We start from the raw sequence: 23,275 nt of genomic DNA on the forward strand, positions 1-23,275 counted from the left end.
ATTTTCTATGCTCAAATATAATGGACATCTTACGTCAACATTTATTTGATGATAATATTTATAATATAAAATTTAAGAATATAAATATAGAAATCGACAAAGTTGAGAAAGAAGTTCGTATGGACTTTATATTCACACATAAATAAGAAGGCTTAAAAAATGACAAAAGGAGGATTATGTTTAGGAAAATCAAAGCTTTCCCAAGACGGCTCTTTCCCGAAGATTTAAAAAATTTGGAACTTTTTTTGGTTGATTTTACTTGCAAGAACCTCAAATATCATACTCAAGAACACCAACCAATCGCGCCTCGACGCGTGTGATCAAGACAGCCCCTTTGGTGTCCAACAGCGGCTTTTTTTACTGTTCGAAAATCTTCAAGCTCCGACCCAGACGCGCTTCTTCAACCTTTCTCTCTCTCTCACCATTACACTCAGATTCCTTCGCTCTCTCTCTCTCTTCAATTTCTGGGTCAACTCGGTCTGATCCGGTTCGCTCACTCTTCTCCTCTCAAGATTCCTTGTTTCCTCCTTCTTCTCCACTTCACCTTCTGCTCGTTTTGTTACCGACTTACCTCGAAGACTTCGCTTGCTGGGATTTCTATTTCTAGCTGATTCTCTATCTGGGTTCTCATTTCCTCGCCGTTTGTTTGTGGGAGTTGTGGTATTCGAGCTTTTGTGGGAAGTGTTTCTGGGAGGCCCACTTCGATTTTGGGAATTGAAGTCTTGATTTTTTGTGGGTTCGAAGTTCTGGGTTTTGTCTTAGCTTGGTATTTGTCGTTTTTGGTTCGTGGGGTTTTGTAGTTGTCGGGTTTTATGTTCGAAATTAGGACGGAATTGTCAAATTTGTGTCTTTAGGGGTGGAAATTGGGTACACTGTTAGTGGTTCGGAATTAGGGTTTCTGTTATAAATTGTATAAATTTTGTTGGTTTAGTTCTCTGTAATTTTTTATGGTGTTTTTGGTGCTGAGAAGATGGTTTTGGGGTCCAACCGTATCTAAGACCTCCTATTGGGCTGAAATTTGAGTTCTTCTGTTGTCCTGCTTGGAGATTTTAATGGGATTTTGCGACTTCGGGAAGGTCTGTGAAACAGTTTATGTGTTGAAGTTAAGGTTTCAGAGGTGAAGTGAAAGATGTTCTATTCTCAATTCATATTGGCCAAGAAAGGGCCGCTTGGGACAATATGGATAGCGGCACATTTGGAGAGGAAGCTGCGAAAAAATCAAGTGGCGGACACTGATATTGGGGTCTCAGTTGGTAAGTTGCTTTTTTTCACTCTATGTTCTTGGTTCTTTCATTTTTCTTTTTCCTTCTTAGACAAACCAAAGCTGCTAGAACATATGATAGAGATACGAGAAGTTACAAAATCAGGCTACTTTTGTTTCTCGAAACAAGTCTGATGTAGTGTAGATGAACTTTACTTGACCAATCCAAATTGCGGTTATTGAATGAAAGTCTGATTCGCGGGTTTCTCTCCAGTCCCCCTATTTAGTACTGTAGTATTCAGTGATACAATTTCTCGTTAGTAAAGCCCAAGAATCTTTTTCTTTGAGGATTTAATTTAGTACTTTTAGGATGCTGTAGTTTCACGGTAATACCTTTTTCTCAGTGGCAAATCTTTCACATCCAGTACCTCTCTTATAAGCTGGAAGGGTAAATTATTTTCTCATCCATAGCTTATTTTCTTATAAGCTGCATTCAGCTATTTTCTACTCTTTGGCGCTCTTTAGAAGGAGTAATCCATTGAACTTGTTGAATTGGACCAAGCTTGACAGACCAAAGATTTTTGTTAGTGGCGAGGGCAAAAATGTTGGGAAAGGCCTTTCTAATGGAGAGTTTAGTTCCCACAAATCATTCTAGAAGCTAATTTTGTTGCCCTTTCTAATCTTACAAAGAGCTCTCCTTCACGAGGTAGGTTTCTTTTTAAATGGCACTCCATGGTTCTTTAAAATTGTCTTTAATCACTGGGCAACAATCCTGGTAAGAGGGCTTGGGGCATCCCGAAAACGTTTGGATCGAACTATGGCTTTCAAATTCAGTTCCGAATGAGTGGATGCTCTTTTTCCTGAAATTGCCAATTCCTAAATCTCCCTTTGATAGAGGGAGCTGCATTTTTTGTCAATTAACCAGGTGCGTTTTGTCATCCAAGTTTGGACCTTTCCAGAGAAAATTTATGATCACTCTTTCTATAAGTTTAGCTGCCCTAACTGTTATATTGAAAAAAGATAGGTAGTAGGGAGATTAGATAAAACTGCCTGGATGATCGTGAGCTTTTTGCCTTTAGAGAGATAAAGGTGGTTCCATTTTTGAAGCTTGTTCTCCACCTTTTCTATGATGGGCAGCTAGAACGATTTGGATCTATACTTCCCGTTTAGAGGGGGGCCCAAATTATCGGAAAGCCAAGAGCCAATATTACGAGCAAAAGTGGTGGCGGACGTAGCAGTATTACATTCCTTCAAATTAACCCCAAGGATTTCAATCTTGCCATAATTTATATTAAGATCAGAGGCTTCCTAAAAAATTTTGATGATCAGAGAGGTTTCTAATGTGTGTTGGATCGTTTGATAGATGAGTTAAGAGCTCATATAAATTTTTGTGTCTTAATGCTTGTCTTAGGACTTATGCTATTTCTATATTTAAGGACGTTAGTCTTCTTTTAAATGAAGGTTTTTGTAACATACAGCAGTGTGTTTTCTGTCTGAATGAAATTAATGTTGGTTATGAGAAGAAATGTCTTACTTGTAAAGTATTGTTTTTAATGCGAGATCATAGTGTGAGTAGTATTTAATATGGCAAAAAACGTTTGTTGATGAGTAACTATTTGCATGTTTCTGTGAACTGGCTGTGTTCTGGGATCTCAGTACTGTGGTAGGATGATTAGAGTTGAATATTAATACAAATATAAGTTTGATGTAGCAAATGATCTGAGACTAAGCTTGAGAGATTTATCTCCCCCAATTTTATAAGCTAGTGCCTTTTGTTTATACGGGAGTATTCACAATGTTATTTAGTTTCAGTAACTTGTATTTTATGATATTATAGTTCAAAAGGTTGCTTGTGTAATGATTTTTTCTTTGTCAACTTTGGGGGTATCTTTCTACTTTTGGAGATTGGACAAAGTTCACCTGTAAATGATAATTTAAGATGCCACTTGATACATTTTTTAAAACACTATTGACTGTGTTTCCCTGGTAGAAAATTACTTGTTTATTAATATATATATATATTTTTTTCGGAACAGATTCAATACTTTTCCCCGATGTGCCGATTGCACTGCGATTGTCCAGCCATCTTCTCCTTGGGGTGGTGAGGATATATTCTAGAAAGGTGAATTACCTATTTGATGATTGTAGTGAAGCTCTGCTTAAGATAAAGCAAGCATTCCGCTCTACTGCTGTTGATTTACCCCCTGAAGAATCTACTGCTCCGTACCATTCTATCACTCTGCCTGAGACTTTTGATCTGGATGATTTTGAGCTTCCAGACAATGAAATTTATCAGGGGTTAGTTTAAGGTTTTTCAGTTATGTTTATACTAAAACCAGCAGCAATATTAACAAAACCATATTTAGCATTCTCCCAGTGAATGACATCTTATTTTGGCTGCAGTAATTATGTTGATCATCACGTTAGTTCTCGGGAGCAAATTACCCTTCAAGATACTATGGAGGGTGTAGTTTACACCACTTCTCAATTTGGCTTGGATGGTTAGTACTCTGTGCTCCATATTTGATGTCATGGTATTTTAGTTAACTTCAATTATGTGCTGATCGGACAAGTTTTAATCTTCTTGGCTATTCAGAGCGTTTTGGTGATGGAGATGCTTCACAACTTGGTTTAGATCTTGATGAGGTAACAGAGTACATGTTTTGTTTTGAATGTATTGTTGGATGACGAAGAATCTTGAGCTGTCAGTTTGCATTTACTAAATGCAGTTTCCTAGATTTTGAGTTTGGAATTTTTTATGATTGAAGCCTTTGGTCTCTAAATAAATTTAGGGATCAAAATAGGAAGAAATTGGTTTTATTTTTAGAGACAGAAACGCCTTTCATTATAAAGAAGAAATGCAGAAGGAAGGATGAGACATCCTAACAAATTCCTTGGAGCTTACATAAAAGCACTCCTATTGGTGCAAATGTCGAAAAAGGAGTAATTGTAGAAAGGTTTAGAGAGAGAGATTCATTTGAGAGGAATAGGACGATGACCCCCTCTTTTCATTCCATTCTTTAGTCTTATGTTGGAAATTTCTTCTAAACTCTTCGAATGGCTTCATATTGAATGATGCCAATTCTTCTGTCACATTCTTCAATATTTCGTATGTTTTCAACAAAATCTTACTACCTTCTGAATCTATTTCTAAGATCGATTTGCTTTGATACCACTTAATAGGCAACCAGTAGAAAATTTCCTTTATTTATGTAGAGAAAAGAGAGAGGAGATTTTCATAGTTCACAGACTTTGAGAGGTCTGTTCTCTCCGCAATACATAACTTGGAGATTCCCTCTTTTCTAACTATTGTGCTTTATATACTATTTACTATTAGTAACTACTCAATGTCTTCCTATTAGTAACTAACCAGTAACTTCTTTCCATAACTCCCTTGTAACTACGAATTCATATCCATATATCCTAGTAACTCCTTTTTTACTACCCATACATATCCATATATCTCAATTCTCCCTTGTAACTCCTGTGTATCCTTCCTTTGATAAGTAAAACGGATTACGGATTGGAGGAGTGATTTGTCATCAATTTTGTTCCATATTAGAAAAAAAAAAGGAGCAAATGTTTAGTATAGCGCTTTTGTTAGTTCTTATTTTTACTTCCCTCCTTCTCCTGCTTTCTTGTTAAATATTTTCCTCCCTCCTGTTTGTTAATTATGTCTCCCCATTTGACAAGCAGGAACTCTTTGTAGAGAAGATCACTATTAAAGGACATGATGAAATTTCAGAGTAAGAATTTTATATCTCTATGCTATTTTAGAGCTACTACCCCCCCGAACAACAACACGCACACATACAAAAGAAGGAAAGGTCTTTTATATAAGAGCAGAATTTCTTATTGAAATTGTCATGGTATTTTACGGTTGGAAGCATTTTATATGGAGTGCTTATAGGTTGTGATTTTTTTGTTTTGTTTTGGTGTGTGTGTGTGGTTACAGTACTGATCCACAGGCCCCTTCTCAATCCACAGTCTTTAAAGACAAGGATGAAAATAATGAGGAAATCCTAGAAACCTTTGAAACGATGCAGGTATGTCAATGGGTTTGGTTAATAATTGACTTATTATCATCTGATGATTGAAGCTTACAATTTTTTCTTTATTCTGTGATAATTTTTTGTTTACACTATTACATTATAGCTTATGTAAACGATAGAATCTATCTATACAAATTGTAACTATTTGAATCCTGAGTTGTTCACAAATTGTAAGTTCGTATGTTGCACAGGGTCCATCATCTACTACAAGACGAGTGGAGGAGTATCACACGTCTAGTGTTCAGGATAGTGATGGTCCTTTGAAAGTGGAAGATCATGGTGTAACGGAACAGGGAGCTGTGGGAACGGAAAATAATGAATCCAGGAAGTCGGATGTTTATGGTGGTAATACCGATGCTTCAGATTGGTCTTCCCATAACGATTTGGATTATGAGACTGTAAGAAGCATGCATCCTGAAGAGAATGGCCATCTTTCTAGTGACCCAGAAAACAAAGATGGAAAACTTGAACAGTTTACTTTGTCAACTGATGATACAAATACAATGGAAAAGATGAAAGGAGGTAATTACTAATTACTAATTACCTTTTAACTTTTTTTCTCTCATATTGTTTCTGAAATCCTGAAATCATTCTTTGCTGTTTCTCCAAAAAAAAAAAACCTCTTCTGTGAAACGCTCATATGGATTACAGATGCATTGAGTGTCCCAAGCACAGGAGAAGATATGAACAATGGAGTTGTAATAAACAATGAGCCTGGAATGACCCTTCTCGATCACGTTGATGCAGAATGTGAACCCAGCAGATCTACATTAGATGCAGCTGCCATGTCTCCTAGTCGCTCTGGGGTCACCCCTGATTTGGAGGATGTGGGTCATAAAGTTTCTTCAGATAGCACACACGTCTTAGCATCAGAGGGTTTTTTGATTGGTGATCAAGCATCCTTAAAGCCTACAGACAGCTCGGGTGAAGTATTCTCACCTGGAAAAGTTGCTCCAAATATGACATACCAAGAGGAATCTCCTGGTAGGCCTGAGGTTATTGATGCTGAATCTAAGGAATTTCAGGAGCCAAAGGACACTGAGGCTCAGAATTCTTTTATCGGTGAAGAAATTACATCCATGGAGAAGTCTGTGCTTCAGCCATGCAATTCCCATGTAATTGAACCTGATAGGTCATCTCTTGAAGGTAATCGATTAGTGGGTTTGGGTTTGGCTTACTGTTGTTATGGTTATCTTATTCGAAAGGCCCAGAAGAGAGGATGTACCTTATTCTTCTTGGGCTCCCATTCTGTACATTGTTAATTTGAAAATTATTTAGTTAATCATTTGTGATTTTAGGTGAAAGCTGCCGAGCAATTGATGTGCAAAATTTGGAAAAGGGCGAGAAGCCTGATGCAGAAATGTCAGAAGACAGGCAGGATGGTTGCAGGGATTCTGGCAAACATTTGGATTCCACGTTGTCTAATGATATTTGCACAGAAAATTCTAATAGATCTCCCACCTCTGAATTCCCTGCACCTGAGAAGTTGCTTTCTGTACCAGAAGGCCTTACTGAAATACATGGTGACCACTTGCCGTTGGATTCTTCCCTGGACAAAGGGAACTTTGTTGAGGATGATGGAGGTGCTTCTGGAACTGATCTTATATCAGGGAAGAAGCGAACTTTCACCGAAAGTACTTTAACGGCCCAGAGTTTGAACTCAGCTGAGTCAGTCGCGGTGCACCGATCTAAGAGAATTACCGAATCCATTCCTGATGATGATGATTTGTTGTCATCTATTTTAGGTATTATTACTTCATTTTGAACACCTCTGACTAAGTGTGCTGATTTTTACAACCTTTTAATTGGTAGACTGGGATGTCACTGAGTAGATTTTTATGTTTCTTTAGTTGGAAGACGATCTTCAGTTTTGAAAATGAAACCATCACCTCCTGTGCACGAAACAATATCCTTGAAACGTCCGCGATCTGCACTTCGAGTTGGCACCTCAAAGAAGAAGGTGCTTATGGATGATATGATGGTTTTGCATGGAGAGTATGTATCGTATGCATCCATTTGTTTATTAATACTTGATGTGATATTTAAGTTGTGCTTTATTTTACTAATTTTCTTTATTTTGTTTGATTTTTATATCTAACTTTTCCTTCAAATTTGTGTTCATTTATTATGGATTTGAAGCAATCTCTCAATTTATACTTCCCATCAACTTTTAAATAATGAGAATTTTTACCAAAAGTAGGACAGGAAGTTTGTGTTTTGTTTCTAACTTTTTGTCTCAATATTTCAATAAAAAATCTGTTCTTTGTTTCAAAATTTTCTTATGGGGGGAGGTTGGGTTGGACCTGTTTTCTTCTTTTGCACATATTTCACCATTTATTTTAATTGGTTAAGTACTTACCTTCATTGTAGTAAATGGATCTTCTTTCCTGCTGAGACACTAACATGTTTAATATTATTTTTCAGCACAATACGTCAACAGCTTACGAGTACTGAAGATATACGCCGTGTTCGTAAAAAGGCACCCTGTACTCGTCCTGAAATTTCAATGATTCAGAGACAATCCTTAGAAGATGAAATTTTCAGTGAATCCATATATACAGGTATTTTGTTGTACTAGAAAATATTCATATTCATCACCTTCAGCAGTAGTTGAATTTTATCTAATCAATCTTTGTCAAGAATTAATTTTTGGACCTGGGGTTGAGTCAATGGTCAACGACCACTTATCATGAGAATACTCGTTTTATTATTATTATTAATTTTTTCTTGGACAAACATAACTTTTCATTCATATTTGAAAAGTCGTAATATGAACAGCACTAACCTCCTATTAGGAGCCTTACGATAGAAAATAGCTTCATCGTTAATTTACCAGAACATATTGCCATAACTGCCTCCAAACTTCGACGAATTACAGTTTGAGGGTAATTATAAATGCATTGATAATACTAACCCAGAAGAAGCATGGACTACTACAACTTCCCCCCATTTTTATGTTTTGTGAACCACCCAAACTCACTAATACTCTTTACTTCCTTAGGCAATCCATTCGATTCATTTGAAAATATCCATCATCATTGTTCTAGAATAGCCTCGTTTTTTTTTCCTTGGATTGCCAATACCCAAACCCTCACGCTCCGGTGGCATGGAGAACATATTCCACTCAACAAGATGTTTCAATGTCCCTCCCCATACCACTCCCAAAATAAATCCCTCATTTTTCTCTTGATCACCCTAATAATACTTTTTTACATCAAAAGTTTGTTTGTTTACATTTTTTCTTAATTAATTCCCTTAAAAAGAAATCAATGAGTATTTTGGCGTCTGTAATCTACTCCGAATGTCATTTTGGTTCTTGTTTTGGGTTGTTTTAGTTGCATTGTTTAAATAATCTCTCCTAGCTAGCAAGTTAAGAGAATAACTTTCTGAAGGGAAGGTCTTTTGTGTATGCTTTAGGTATCACCAAGGAACTATCCTCATTGCATACAAAAACATTTGACCTTAGTGAAATCAGGGTTTATGACAAGGATCCAGTCAGTGCTTCTACTGAGGCAGGAAACGATTTTGAGTCTGCTGTTAGGCCAAATACCACTGAAGAAAGTGCAACAGAAACAAACCCTGAAGCAGTGATTGGCAGAAATGATCTAGAATCTCAGCCTGCTCAGGTTACTATTGAGAACGAGTCGGCCAAAGAGTTGACATTGGAGTGTCCTGATCTTGATGTACAAGAGCAGCAAGTGACCTCAACTGAGAATGCTGGACTGGAACTCCTTGGAGAGATGGAAAAAATAGATACCGAAGTGGGAAATGTTGCCGATGCAGCAAATAGCTTTGACATTCAGGAGTTAGAGCTGCCATCCTTAGATATTGGGGATAAATATGATGATCCTAATGCTTCGTTGCAGATGGATATTTCTTGCTTTTCTCCAGAGAAGATGTTTGAATCTCAGCCTGGTGTTGAAGACACTTTTACAGTGGAGACGGAGAATATAGGTCTTGACCCTGTTAATGCTAATGATTGCACTGAGATCAGAGACAATGTTGGCTCTGAAAAATCCGATCACAATGTTTCCATTGTAACCTCACCTCGAGAAAATTGTGAATCCAATTATCTGACTCCTGAAAATGGTGACAAACCCGCAGAAAGCATCTTAGATGTTAAGTTAGGGGAGATTGAGGCGGATGGAGTAAATACAGCAGACTTTGTTTGTGATGAGAGGGATGCATCTTCTCTTTGTTTAATTGATGAAACTCAGATGGATCATCAATTTTCATCGGAATTTGAAATGGACTTCAAGAGTGCCTCCTTCAATGGAGGATTAAATCCAGACTATCCTGAAGAAACTGATTTGCTCAACATTGTGGACACAGAAATGACTACTCTTGACCATCCTATAGCAGAAGACCGTGGCGTATGTTCAACTTTCTTCCTTGTATTTTCTTTGTCATTATCAGTTTGTTATCAATGAACAATAATACCTTTTCTGGAAAATGCCCATTAAAACCTTTGCGTCCTGCTTAGGAAGGAGAAAGTTGCCAAATGAATTTGTGGGTTTCCCTTACTGTTTTACTAAATTAATGGAAAGGATCGTGTGTAATTTTACCAAATCAATACAGAACTTTTACAGATTTTTCTAAAACTGTACCCTTTATTTACTCTACTTGTCTGCTTCCCTTGTGTCTAAAACTTTCTTTGTTGTGCAGGACTTCGAGGATGCCTCAGTTGCTAATGATATAGGTTTGCATTTCTTTTGCTTATTTTAACATTCTTGATTAGATGCTGTCCTCTGTAACCTTAATTTGACTAGCAGATAATGTGTTCCCCATCGATTTCCTATACCGTTAAAAGAAAATAAATTCAAATTATCGGCCGTAGCTTGTTCACTTCTCTCTCCCCATGGAATTTCTACCCTCAATTATTTTCTGGAAATCATTATATTTTCTTTTAATCACTAATCTGCATTTCATTTCTCAAATTTCCCAAGGAAATCAGCTTCAGGGTTCTTTTAACTAACCTCCATCCTTGAGGCTCCAAATTAATGTTTTTACATAAGAGCAACTTTTGTTGTTATGTTTTCTGATTATATATTTTTTCTTTCCTACAGAATTTTTGAACGTAGATGATGATGTAGAAGAAGATGAGGATAACATGCAATATGCAGCAGATCCTACCTTTCTTGAAAACAGTGGATGGTCTTCCCGCACCAGGCATGTGTTCTATTACTATTATTTCTTCTCTCTTCTATTGTTTCTTAATGCTTGAGCTCGTTTACTTGAAATATAACTTCATGGGTTCACAAATGAGAGTTGCCTTTTTCTACATTTGGGATGTTAAAATTTTACACCTTTCAGCTTCACCAAATTTTATGTTTTTGGATCTAAGTTAATTCTAATACTTTATAATAAATTCACAGACTAAACTAAAGACTAAGGTGCTATTTCACGTCCTTATTTGAACTGGATCTGGTCTATAGATTATACTACTGTGCTCTTGAGTTTTAAAGTCTATAGTGCTATTTTGGAATAACATAAAAAATTCTCTTGATTTTTCTAAAGCCGATTCAGATTTTTAATATGGAGAATATGTCTAAAGGGATTGGCATGAGGTTTATTGGTCAACTGGGTTAGAGATCTCAACTTCGAATCTTTCGGTGAGCTTAATATCAAAAACTTTTGATATCTCCCAGGTCAAGGCCTTGGGGCGGGTGCGGGTGTCCTTGGGTATAGGGGAGCAAAGCTCCGACTCCCGGTTCTCTAAAGAATATGGAGAACATGTTTGGGCAGTTAATCTATTAAAGTATTGAGTTGGGTTATTATCAGTTCTAAAATTCTGTTGCATAGAAAACACACTCAAACAGCACTTGGATGGTAACTTTCATAGGCCTTTGGTTGGATATTTATTGTTTGTCCAACTAAGTTGTATACTGAAAAAAATGTAGATCGGTCAACCAATCTGCTGTTTTCATCATATAAGTCTTCACAGCAATATATGGGCTTTAAGCTAATAAATTCTGGTGTTCTTCAGGTTGTAATCGTGTACAGTTGATGTTACCGAATGTGTAGTTTTTATTCTAGAGATCTGATTCATTTAGCATACCGATTCCGACTCATATCTACATGTCTCTTTATTGCGAACCCATCTGAACCGATTATTGTTCCTTGTTACAGGGCTGTCGCCAGATATCTACAAAATCTCTTTGATAGGGAAAATGTACATGGGAGAAAGGTCCTTCACATGGATAGCTTACTTGTTAACAAAACGCGGAAGGAAGCATCGAGAATGTTTTTTGAGACACTGGTACGTTGTTTCGAGCCCTTATAACTTTTATATCTTGTCAGCACCAAGGAATGATTACAAACTCTGGTCTTGGCAATTGAAAAAATTTATTATGCAAGACTCTTTTTGTTACTTCCAAAAATTAGTTTACAGAGTTTGAGAGATCTATAATCACTCTCAATACGCAAACAAGATATTCGGTTGGATTCAGTTCACATCTTGCAGGATACGGAATCTGCCCACCGACGTCTTCTAGTTTTCGCATCTATGAGAACATGCCATTTATTTTTTGTGCATAGAACAATTTGTTCTTCTGGTTCATTTATGTGTAAAATCATATCACTCTTGCTGCAGGTTCTCAAGACAAAGGATTACCTCCATGTAGAACAGGAAAGACCCTTTGACAACATTAGTATAAAGCCAAGAATAAATCTCATGAAATCAAGTTTCTGATTTACTTAGGAAAAGGCAGAAGAGATACACAGCTGGGGGAAAACCAAAAAACCAAAAAAATGAAAACAGAAAGGCTACGGTAGATGTTAGTTTGGCCGATGCTCCGCTCGGGATGTCGATAGCTCTTTCTATCACCAGAAAACTCCCCTTCCCAACAAAATAATCTTTTGTTCTCTCTTTCCTTCTTTTTGTTATTATTATTTATATATTGCCTTGTTTTAAGCTAGACGTTTATGTAAGTGGGTCAGTGAGTCAACAGTCTAGTCGGAGTCGCGGTCGGGTCGGGTCATCGTATATCAATGTGTTTATTGTACCCAACTTCTTTTGTATTATGACAGATACTCTCCTCATGTATATATTATCTGTAAAAATAGTCCCTTGCTATTGAAGATGCTGATTTATTTGTTAGAATCCTTGTGGACTCTGCTGGAATTTGGAGGCTTTGCTGCAAAATTTTCACTGTAAATATGAGAAAAATGTAGCTGTGAACTTGTGCAGAATAGTCTTCAACTTCTATTTTAGCTACTCTGATTTAGTTGCGTAGATTTTTTGTTTCTTTATTTTTATTTTTTTTATGAGCTTCATCTATGCTAACTTGTTTTACAGATCAGATTAATTTAGCATATGATATAACAAAACAATTAAATGCTGTTTTGTTTTAATTATATCATATGCTAAATTAATATTTTTTTTGTATAAATTATGCCTGTTTTTTTTTTATAATTTCATTGGAAAGTTTTTCATATCTTGAGAAAATATATTTAAATTCTTAATTAAAATTAATTTTTGAATTATTTTCCGCTAAAATTTGGCTTATGTTTATAAAAATCATATAACAAAATAAATCAACACGGTGAAAGTAATGTTTTGAAACTTATTTTAATTTTTAGAAATAGAAAAATACAAATAAAACGGTTAACAGGGCCTAAATTAGGCAAAAATGGTTTGGTTTTCATCTCAGGCGCTATTTAAGTTGGATGAACAATTCTTTGTATTTTTTTTTAATTTGATTTCTGTGGTTTAAAATTTCAAATCCGATCTATTATGTTATATTTTTGTTGATTAATTTCAAAATTGGCCCATGATAAATTTATATTAGAAATTTTGCTAATTCATTCAGTATAATGTTGTGTAAGCTAATCAACCATTAAGGAGAAGAGATTAATTGGAAAATGTTAAAAAAATAAATAAAATAATTTTGATCTTTTTAAACAATACAGAATAAAGTGAGTTAAAAAACTATCTAGTTTAATCACTTTTTTTCTTAGTAATCATATCTCTCAAATGTTTATAATATAATAGTACAACTTTAAATGTTTTTTTTTTTTGGACAATCAATTTAAGTATTCCTTCAACAAGGATTTTTTGACCAATGTAATTATAAAAAAATATTTTTATGTATTATTAAACACAGTATATTTTTAAAATCCTATTTTTAGTCATCTAAAATCGAGAAAGCTAAAATAATCATACTATAAATGAGTAATTCTTCCAAGTTCTTATAAAAAAAAAATTAATCAAAAATATATTTTTTTAAAAAAGTTATCTAAATTGACACATATTTAAACAATATTTTTATTATTTGATCAATCAACTAATATATATTAGAAGATTTAATTATATTTCTAGTGTTTATGAAACTTAATTGGATTATTTACTCACTTTTCTTATCATGCACCAAACCTTTTTTTTTTTTTTGAGATAGAAACTTGATTGTGTTACAGTTTAACATGTGGGGTTGCTTATTGTGTTGTTGTTGTTTTTTTTTTGTGTTGTTGTTAGACAAAAAAATTAATAACATCTATAATTATTATTTAATTGAACGTATATTTATATATATATATATATATATATATATTTTAAGAGAGTATTTAATTAAATATTAATATTAAGTAGTACCAATATTGGACCATATCAACATCAACATCAATATTTCATAGGGACTATTATTAAAAATATTTATAGTTTTAGATTTATAAGTTTGAAAAAAGATTTTTTTGGTTACCAAAATACCCTCATTTATGATTTTCCTAGCAGATTAGATTTTAATTTATATCTTCCTAATAATTTGATTTTCATTTAAGGTTAATATATTTATTAATGATCAAACAAAAATTTATATTAAAAAAAAGTCGTTATAAAGTCCAACGGCCATTGATTACTTGTTCTTCATAATTTCGCACTTAGTAAGTTATAACGACAACGACGAGATTTCGACAATTTCAATTTTCCAATACGATCCAAATTCCGGAATTCAACAGTCTTAGTGAGCTCACTTGATTCCAGAAAGAAATCCTTCGGTTTCGCGGCCATGGCGGAAGTAGAGAACAAGCAGGTGATATTCAAAGGCTACATCAATGGAGTTCCCCAAGTGACGGACTTCGAACTCAAAATTGGGAAGCGTAAGCTCGAGGCTCCGAAAGGGTCCGGAGATTTTCTCGTCAAGAATCTCTTCCTTTCTTGTGATCCTTACATGCGAGGACGGATGCGCGATTTCCACGATTCTTACATTCCTCCTTACGTTCCCGGTCAGGTACTGACTCTGTAATTAATTTCCTGTTTTCCACTCTATGTACAAGATTATGCGGTAAAATTTTTGGGGTTTTGTTTTTCTTCTCTTTTGGGTGCTGGATGTCTTCTGATTTGGATGAGAATTGTTCCTTCTATTTTTTGTTCCAATGCATTTTGTTTAAGTTGATTTCTCTTAGAAAGATTAATCTAGACTTGTACATGAATGATTAATTATTAGCACACTAATTAATTTGATACATTCACGTGTCTGTTAATTTTATGTTTAGTACTTACTACAAGTAATTTGTAAGCTGGACATTGTTTTATGTTAACCCATTGTGTTTATTTTGTGTACCCACTACACTTGATCGAATTGGTAAAGGTGTTATGCCAAATTCAAACGATTTAATTTCTCTAATCTCGCATTTCAATGGAAAATATTATGATCATAAAGCGCTTGAAGCTTCCATATACATAGGTAAGTATTCATCAGGACGATGAAAAGTAATTCAGATAAATTTTACATCATGTAATGTAGTGATGATGCAAGCCAAGGCGTGCCTATGGCGAGAGGTGAGGCGCCTCTTGCCTTCGTCTTTTTTTTTTTCATGACCATCGCATGTACATAGATTGAAGCACATACCACGATCAGCATTTTGTCACCACAAACTTAAAGAGGTAGCTCTCTCCCTCCTTTTTGAACTTTGAACAAGGAGAAAATAGTCTTTTTTTTTTAACAAGAAACAAAATTTTCATGGATATATGAAAAGGAAGAAAAATGTTCAAGGATACAAGCTCCCAAAGCAATTTATTTGTTACTTTTCTTGAGTAGGTTTATCTTTGTCAAACCCTAGCCTCACAATCTTTTATTTGATCACTAGGTTTGGCTATGTGAGTAGCTTCTTTTTGCCTTTCCGTTCTCTTTCAACCAGATTTTGTTGCTGGGAGATAGTTTATAAAGTAGGGAATTGTAACAGGTGGCAACTATCAATGTCTATTAGTGATACACGTCTATCTGCGGAATTGAGATCATGTGTTGATGAGTGTTTTTTTAAGAATTGTGCTATAATTGCAAATCTTTTTAGCTTGTGCTAGATTTGCTATTATTTTAGGTCATATTACTGTACGTGAAACTGCCCCTATAATGTATGTATGACAAGTAATTTGGGATTATATTTTGATGAAAGTTCCCTTACTAATGTTATATCCATTGAAGGTGGTTGAAGGTTTTGGGGTTTCTGAAGTTTTGGACTCTGATGACGCCAATTTCAAGACCGGTGACATCGTTTCAGGCATCACATTTTGGGAGGATTACAGCTTAATGAATAAGAGAAGTATTCAGCTGAGAAAACTTCAGCCGGACAATCTCCCTCTCTCATTCCATGTTGGTCTTCTTGGTATGTTCTCTTCCTCAGTGTATAAATCAGTTTTGCACACCTGGAAATATGTAGTTCTCTTTTTTTCTTGGCAATATGAAATTGAAAATACCAATATGACTCCCCTGCCCTCAGGTTTAAACTGCATTAGTTATTAATATCTACAGATTGCTTACAGTTGTCAAGTTCTTACTTTACCTGACTGATGTAAAAGTTATGGTAGCATGTTCTCAAATCCTAGAATTAATCTAATACACATTTGTTCTGTGCTTTTGTTTTCACCTAGAATTTCTTAGACCGACTCTACATACAAAAATGATCATTATGAGCCACAATTTAATCATGTTCTTACTAAGTTTGAAATCTTAAAATCAGCCATCTTGGAACATATAATTTTGGATTTAGAGCTCGGAACGCATACCCTGTGTTGCTAAATATAGCTTTGTTAGACTCAACAGGAAAACTTGATATTCTGACATGACTCTATTCTTACTATAGTTGTCCTTTGCACTCTGTTTAAGCTGGTCTTGAAACTATGGAAATTTTTACACAGGCATGCCAGGGTTTACTGCTTATGCGGGATTCTTTGAGGTTTGCTCCCCTAAGAAAGGCGAAAAAGTATTTGTCTCTGCTGCTTCTGGAGCTGTCGGTCAGCTAGTTGGCCAACTTGCTAAGTTGCACGGTTGTTATGTTGTAGGAAGTGCTGGAACAAAGGAAAAGGTAAATGTCTTGATTCCCCGTGAAGCATATGGTATCATTGCTTTTAATCTCGAGAATGTTGGACAAAATATATTGTTAGGAATATGAGTAGGGAAATATTAGGAATACTGCAGGATATTAAAAGAGCATATTAATTATTAGCTAAGGAGTTTGTTTATGGAGCGGTTATAAAAAGGTTGGGTTGCAGGAGTCTTGTAGCTTTTGGGAAATGGTTTTGGGATGGTATTAAGCATCTTGAATGCTTGGTACCCTTACAATTTTCTTTGATAGTGCAAGATATTTCCACTCCAATTTTTCTTGATTTGCAAGCTCTGGTTCTTTGATAGGATTGCTATTAGGATAGGTTGGGGGATATTATTAGAGTATTAAGGGTATATTAGTAATTGGGTTAGAGAGTTTGGTTATAAGTAGGGTGAGAGGAAAAGGATGAAGGTAGGCAATAAGTTAGTATAGTTTAGACTCGGTCAGAATACTCAAGAGAGGGGAGGGGTCCAATGGGAGATATTGTAGTTCTTATATCACAGTTAGTGTTCTGGTTATATCATTCTTGTTCCTATCAAATTTGAACTAATGAATAATATACCGTTTAAATGTCCAAATCACATTCCTAATAGTTCCCCACTAATATTAGGAGCGGCAATACATTGCAATATCGAGAAAATTACACGGGTACTAAATACTAGAGAGGTTCAATTCTCTCCCAATCCTAAATTCTACTTTATTTTTAAAAAAATACCCTTTAACCTACTCTATTTATAACCATTCTATTAGAAATATTTCTTAGCCTAGACTACTATGCACTTCTAATATCCTAATAATATTCCTAATACTTCACTATTATTTCCAACATATCTCTGAATTCTGATAGAGGAACTTGAAGGAAGACCTTTAAATATGGGATAACTATCACTGATAATTACAATGGTCATCATAGGTTGATATTCTGAAGGGTAAACTTGGATTTGACGAAGCTTTCAACTACAAAGAAGAGTCAGACTTGAATGCAACTTTGAAAAGGTTAGCAATGAATTCTTGAAAATATAACTTTGAATAAACTTGTTAGTTATCTCGGCATTAGAAAAATTTGCAAAAAATCTACGCAGAATACTATACTATGCTTTCTTTCATTTTCGCGATAGCTCAGTTGGAAAATTCGGGTTAGAAAGAAATGATTTCCAGCTTCACGATAGGAAATGGAATGGCCTGAAATATTAAAGTTTCCTAACATCATTGTTCTTGTTGATAATTATCACTTTCAAACTCTTTCTGTAATTGTTCTTCCTTGTAATTAGCTCAAGTTTGGTTGTCCTTTTGTGCACTTTGTGAGAGAGATCGTTATCTTGTGGACATAGCCCTTTTTCTTTTGATGATTGAAATATTGGGGACTTCACTCTCATTATACTTATGTCCACCCTCACTAATTCCTAGTGAGACTTTGTACACTCCAAGGTCAGCTCCGAGAAAAAAAGATTTGAAGTTTAAATAATATTGTGGTCCCTCTATTTTTTGCTTTGGCTTCTCTGGGTCCCTATACTTTCAAAACATTTATCTTTGTCTCTGTATTTTCTACTTTTGTTCATTATAGTTCTCGTACTTTCTAAACGTTTTCATTTTGTTTCATGTACTTTTAAAAAGTGACCAATTTTGTCGTTCTTTGCAAAACTTTAACACAAATTTTGTACAATGAATACAAATTTATGGCTATATTTCAATAAATGTAATGATTGAAGTGTCATGTTAAAATTACAATTGAAAAAAGTGAAAACAAATTAACAAAAATGGTCACTTTTTAAAAGTACGGGGACCATAACAGACGTTTTGAAAGTACATGGACTAAAATGAACTAAAGATAAAAGAACAAAGATCAAAATGAACGTTTTGAAAGTATAGGGACTAAAATGAACCAAAGTCGAAAGTACAAGGACCAAATTAGTATTTAAACAAAGATTTTAAATTATTATGTGTTCAGATATCTATATTTGAATTAAATTTATTCGGTCCATCAGCTTAAGTTTTTGAGTTGATCGGTAGTTTATCCATCCTTAACATTATATTTGTCGACATAATCCAAGATTTTGGAGGTACCTCCAAACATCTCTCAAGCCCTTACTACCACGACCATACCTTCGGGTCGTGGGCATAACTTTTGCACCATCAAAATTTCGATTAAGAAAAAGGGAAAATTTCAAGACAAATATATATCTCATTTTCAGGTGCTTTCCTGAAGGTATAGATATATATTTTGACAATGTTGGTGGGGACATGCTTGATGCTGCACTTTGCAACATGAGAGTTCATGGTAGGATTGCTGTTTGTGGAGTGATATCTCAGAACAGCATCTCTAATCCAAAAGGAATCAGCAACCTGTGGAATCTCATACCAAAACGAGTAAACATGAAGGGATTCCTACAAAGCGACTACTTGCACTTATTTCCGCGCTTCTACGAGCAAGTTAGTAATTACTACAAGCAGGGAAAGGTTGTCTACATTGAAGATGTGAAGGAAGGTCTGGAAAATGCTCCAGCTGCCTTTGTAGGACTTTTCACTGGAGATAACTTAGGTAAACAGGTTGTTCGTGTAGCCCATTAATGATTATCGTATCGGTCACGGTCGTGTTCTTGAACTCGAAACATTTAGCTGAATATAGGGAGAGAATTTGTAGCTTCTTAAGCTTAGATTCAATTCTTCTTCATTTTCATTCGGTTTCTGAATTCTGTAAGGCTGAATTCTTGTTGCTGGGACATTGTTGAGCTGTTCATTGTTGAAATAATTTGTTCTGCTAATAAAAAAGCTGTGGATTTTTTTAGCAGTCTATGGACCTCAGTTTTCAAGTATTGTTATTGATCATCACTCATCAGCATAATGCATTTCGTTTTTTGTTTCCTGTTTTTAAAAATTATGCTTAGAAACATGACTTTCAGAGTTGTGTTTTTTGTTTTGTGATATAGTTTTTATAAATATTTCTAAAATCTGGCCAATTTTTGAAAACCAAAAAAAGTGGTTTTAAAAAACTATAAATTTTCTTTTTTCAAGAATCTAAATATGTTTTCAATGGAGTTGAAATATATACTAATGAAATTATGCAAAAACAAACGTAATTTTCGTAATATTTAATTTTTTATTAAATAGTTATTTAAAATTATATAAGACTTAGATTAAGAAAATCAAAAATTAATAAACACAAAAGTTATAAAATAATTATCTTTTCTTTTTGAGTTAACACCTACAAGATAGGGATCGAACCATCTTAATTTAGAATAAGTATTTTTATCTACTAACTATGTTCAGATTAATTCTAAAACAATATCTCAATCGAAAATGGATGTATTCAGAAATTTGGAAAATACTTAATTCATTAAAAAGAAAAAGAAGGAAAACACGTTATTTTATTAAATAATTTCCCTCACAAACTAGGGTATTGTGGGGGAAATAATGGAATTTTTTCCTTTTTTTTAGTGGAAGATATTATAGTTTCAAATATATTTTTAAAATTATAGTAATTTGTATATGTTTCCCAAATTGTACCTCAAAGAGATTACACCATTTTAAAGTTGGTTTTAAATTTTTTTTCTTGTCTATGAAATTTTGTTTGCAACTCCAAACGCTAAAATCCTATCTTCAAAATGTTTGACTAAATATATATTTAGTCAATAATTGGTTGAGAGTTTTTCGGTTTAGCCCTATTTAAAAAAAAAAAAAGAAGAAAAAGAAAAAAGATTTCAATATAATCTATTATATTTTAACAATTTTTAATTGTACTCTTACCTACTCAATGAATTTCAAATTTTCTCACAATTAAGCTTAAATATCATGAGATTTGGTAAAATTTTAGGTGAGGGATTAGGTTATCTCATGAGAAGAAAATTTTAAATTTTTTTCAAAAATTTGGAAAATCAGGAAAAATTTTATCTCTCAAATCAAATTATTTCGTGGATTGGATTTTATTTAAATGTCTACAACTCATGTGTTAGTGATTCAAGATGTTTCCCTATCGAAATGGAGCTTATCTCTCAATCATGCTTTTTTTCATTAAAATACTCTGTCTCACCTAAAATGGTAGCTACATAAATGTATTAAAAAAATGGTAGCTACATAAATAGATGGTGATGTTTATGACAGCTGTCGGTCGAAATCTAACCATCCACGTGTCAGAAATAGGATTAAGAGGGGCAAACGATCGAACGGTCCATATTGAACTACAACACCAAAATACATGTGCGTGCAATGCACGTGAATCAAAACGATGGCGGGATCGTCATTATGAGTCATTCTGTCAATTGCCAAAAATCTGTGGGTGGAGTGAAGTTGTCAATTTTCCTAAGTAAGGTTACTTGGGTTTCAAAGTGAAATTAAATTACTTTTCAATTATTTATATAAACTAGCGATATTGATGAGTATCGTTGATCGAAACATAATTCAAGTGAATAAAGCACGTGAATCAAAATGATGACGAGGACCGTCGTTACGAGTCATCCCATCAATTGCCAATAATCCGTGGGTGGAGTGAAGTTGTCAATTTCTCTAAGCAATCATTGGTTTGGATTTCAAAGTTGAATGAAATTATAGTGTCAATTATTTACGTAAACTAGTGATATTCGTGAACGTGGTTAATTGGAGCATAATTAAAATGTGATGGTTTGATCCTCACCCTTACGATTGTTGAACTGTTTTTTAATATTTAAAATTTAAATCTCGGTTTAATTCTTTGAGTTTTCAAATTTTTTATATTTTAAAGTTTATTTCTTAGTTTTTACTATTATTTTGTCACTTATCATATTCATACACAATACTTGTTTTAACCAACGGTTGCTCTTATACATATCAATATTAGTACGTTAATATTTAATACACACATTCAAATTTATATTATCCATTTGTTAAAAAATTGAACAACTATAGAACAATATTTTCCTCATACTTCGACATCTTTTAGTTGAGAGAGGGTGTTGCGAGGACATGATTCAAGATGATTTTTTCAATCCCATTTTAAATGTTTTATATCTTATTCCATTTTTTCTTCTCCATTATTAGATGTCTAATATATGAATTAAATTTACCTCAATTTACCAACTTAAGCTTTTGGGTTGATCACGTTTATTCATTCTTAAAATGGTATCACAGCGGGAGGTCTCATCAGAACTTGTGTGGTTAGCACCACACCGGTGTCCAGTGTTATTGGTTTTGTAGGATCTACCTTCGTTTTCGTTTTCGTTTGGTACGAATTTAGTGGAATATGAAGAAGCTTAAATTAAACATCAACATAAAGTTGCTAGACTAAAATAGGTTGAAAATAATAATAATCACAAAAAAAAAAAAACTTTTGGAATCAAAACAAAGTAAACCTAACAACTTCTAAAATAATTATCATTTAAGTAATTCCCCACAATTGCACTTCTAGGTTTCTAATATATTAAATAAATTAAATTAATTTCAAAATAGATATCACGGAATTTTAAATTGATTGTGGAGGACAACAAGAAATCACAAACCCAATGAATGTTTTTTTTTTTTTTCATTTTTTGGAAGATAAAACAAGAACTGAAGTTGAAAGAATATACGTCCCCAAAAATGGTAGGTACGTAAATAAATAATAGTCTTTAAGACAATTTTTCTTTTTTCTGTCCAATCCAATAACCCACGTGGCGTCAATATGATTGGGAGGCAGCACAAAGATCGAACGGTCCATGATAAACTACAGCTGGCACATGCGTGTCTCATGGGATGCACGTGACTTTAAAGGATGGTAGGGGCCCGCTGCTCTTCAAAAGGGATTAGTAGCCAATCATTTGCATCATTTGCCAATAATAGAATAGATCGTTATTCCTCCCCACGTAATTCGTAAATTAATAAAATCTTTGAATCTGATAAATTCACATTTTTATGATATAAAAATAATGGTAAAATATGTAAAAATAATAATTAAAAAGGTATACAAACAGTGAAAGGTTTATTCGTCAAAATTTAAATATCCAACATTCTGTCGGTATTTTCCTAAAACTTTTGTAAATAATTGAGATATTACGTGCATATCTTATTTAAAACATTGTTTTAAATTTCATTTTCTCCTTTCAATTTTCAAAATGTCTATTTTTTTAAAATGTCTATTTTGATATTGGCTGATTCTGATTATATACATTAATGTCATTAACATATATTAGAGTCAAACTGAGTTTGGTTGAGATAAATATTGAATAGTTTTTAAAAGTTATTTATGTATACGTAGTTTATACTCAGAGATAGAATAATCTCAAAAGATTAGTTAATTAGTTTGTTATGGTTCGACCTCACATTACTTAAGCGAGTGTATTATATTAAATCATTACTTATACGTATACGTCACATTACTTCACAACTTTCTTTGTTTATTTTTTTTTACCATGGTTAAAATCACAACGTTGATGATATATATCAGAAGTAAAATTAAAAGTATAATAAACTCAACAGTTAAATATTGATGTCAACATGACCATAGATCAACTGGACAAGATATAAATAATTTACTGTTTTATCGGAGATTCAAATCCGCACCTCATGTGTCCATTTTAGACCATATACTTCCAAGATGGTTTGATCCCACTTTATACATGGGCGTCCAAAAATTCAAGTTGTATATTTCAAGATCAGCTAGTCCTTGTCTATGACGGGAATAGGAATCGATGATGAGGTTAGACTCGGGTTCTATTATACACAACATTACAAGAGTAATCCACGTGTCCCTTTTACA

The 23,275-nt window shown here is 34.0% G+C and overlaps 2 protein-coding genes across 3 annotated transcripts; both read left to right on the top strand.

The window, feature by feature from the left end:
• The first annotated feature begins 372 nt into the window (after nt 1–372).
• SYN4 (sister chromatid cohesion 1 protein 4) lies at nt 373–12,355 on the top strand. Of its 2 annotated transcripts, none has more exons than XM_022294203.2 (16): nt 373–1,253; nt 3,238–3,499; nt 3,605–3,702; nt 3,798–3,847; nt 4,898–4,947; nt 5,157–5,247; nt 5,445–5,775; nt 5,905–6,399; nt 6,552–6,998; nt 7,104–7,248; nt 7,678–7,814; nt 8,671–9,626; nt 9,919–9,952; nt 10,320–10,422; nt 11,383–11,512; nt 11,846–12,355. In XM_022294203.2, exons 1-16 carry the CDS (start codon nt 1,130–1,132, stop codon nt 11,942–11,944), a joined length of 3,552 nt encoding a protein of 1,183 aa, XP_022149895.1. In that variant the 5' UTR covers nt 373–1,129; the 3' UTR covers nt 11,945–12,355. The 2 variants fall into 2 exon arrangements, with proteins under 2 accessions (XP_022149895.1, XP_022149897.1); XM_022294205.2 differs by having other exon boundaries at nt 6,001–6,399.
• A 1,757-nt stretch (nt 12,356–14,112) lies between these two features.
• On the top strand, nt 14,113–19,360 carry LOC111018200 (Zinc-binding dehydrogenase family protein). The gene is made up of 5 exons (XM_022294206.1): nt 14,113–14,477; nt 15,672–15,852; nt 16,385–16,551; nt 17,486–17,568; nt 18,765–19,360. Exons 1-5 carry the CDS (start codon nt 14,256–14,258, stop codon nt 19,138–19,140), a joined length of 1,029 nt encoding a protein of 342 aa, XP_022149898.1. The 5' UTR covers nt 14,113–14,255; the 3' UTR covers nt 19,141–19,360.
• Nucleotides 19,361–23,275: the final 3,915 nt, after the last annotated feature.

This window comes from Momordica charantia, assembly GCF_013281855.1.
Source record: "Momordica charantia cultivar OHB3-1 chromosome 8 unlocalized genomic scaffold, Mcharantia_2.0 BLBB01000008.1, whole genome shotgun sequence".
In the NCBI taxonomy this organism is placed as follows: Eukaryota; Viridiplantae; Streptophyta; class Magnoliopsida; order Cucurbitales; family Cucurbitaceae; genus Momordica; species Momordica charantia.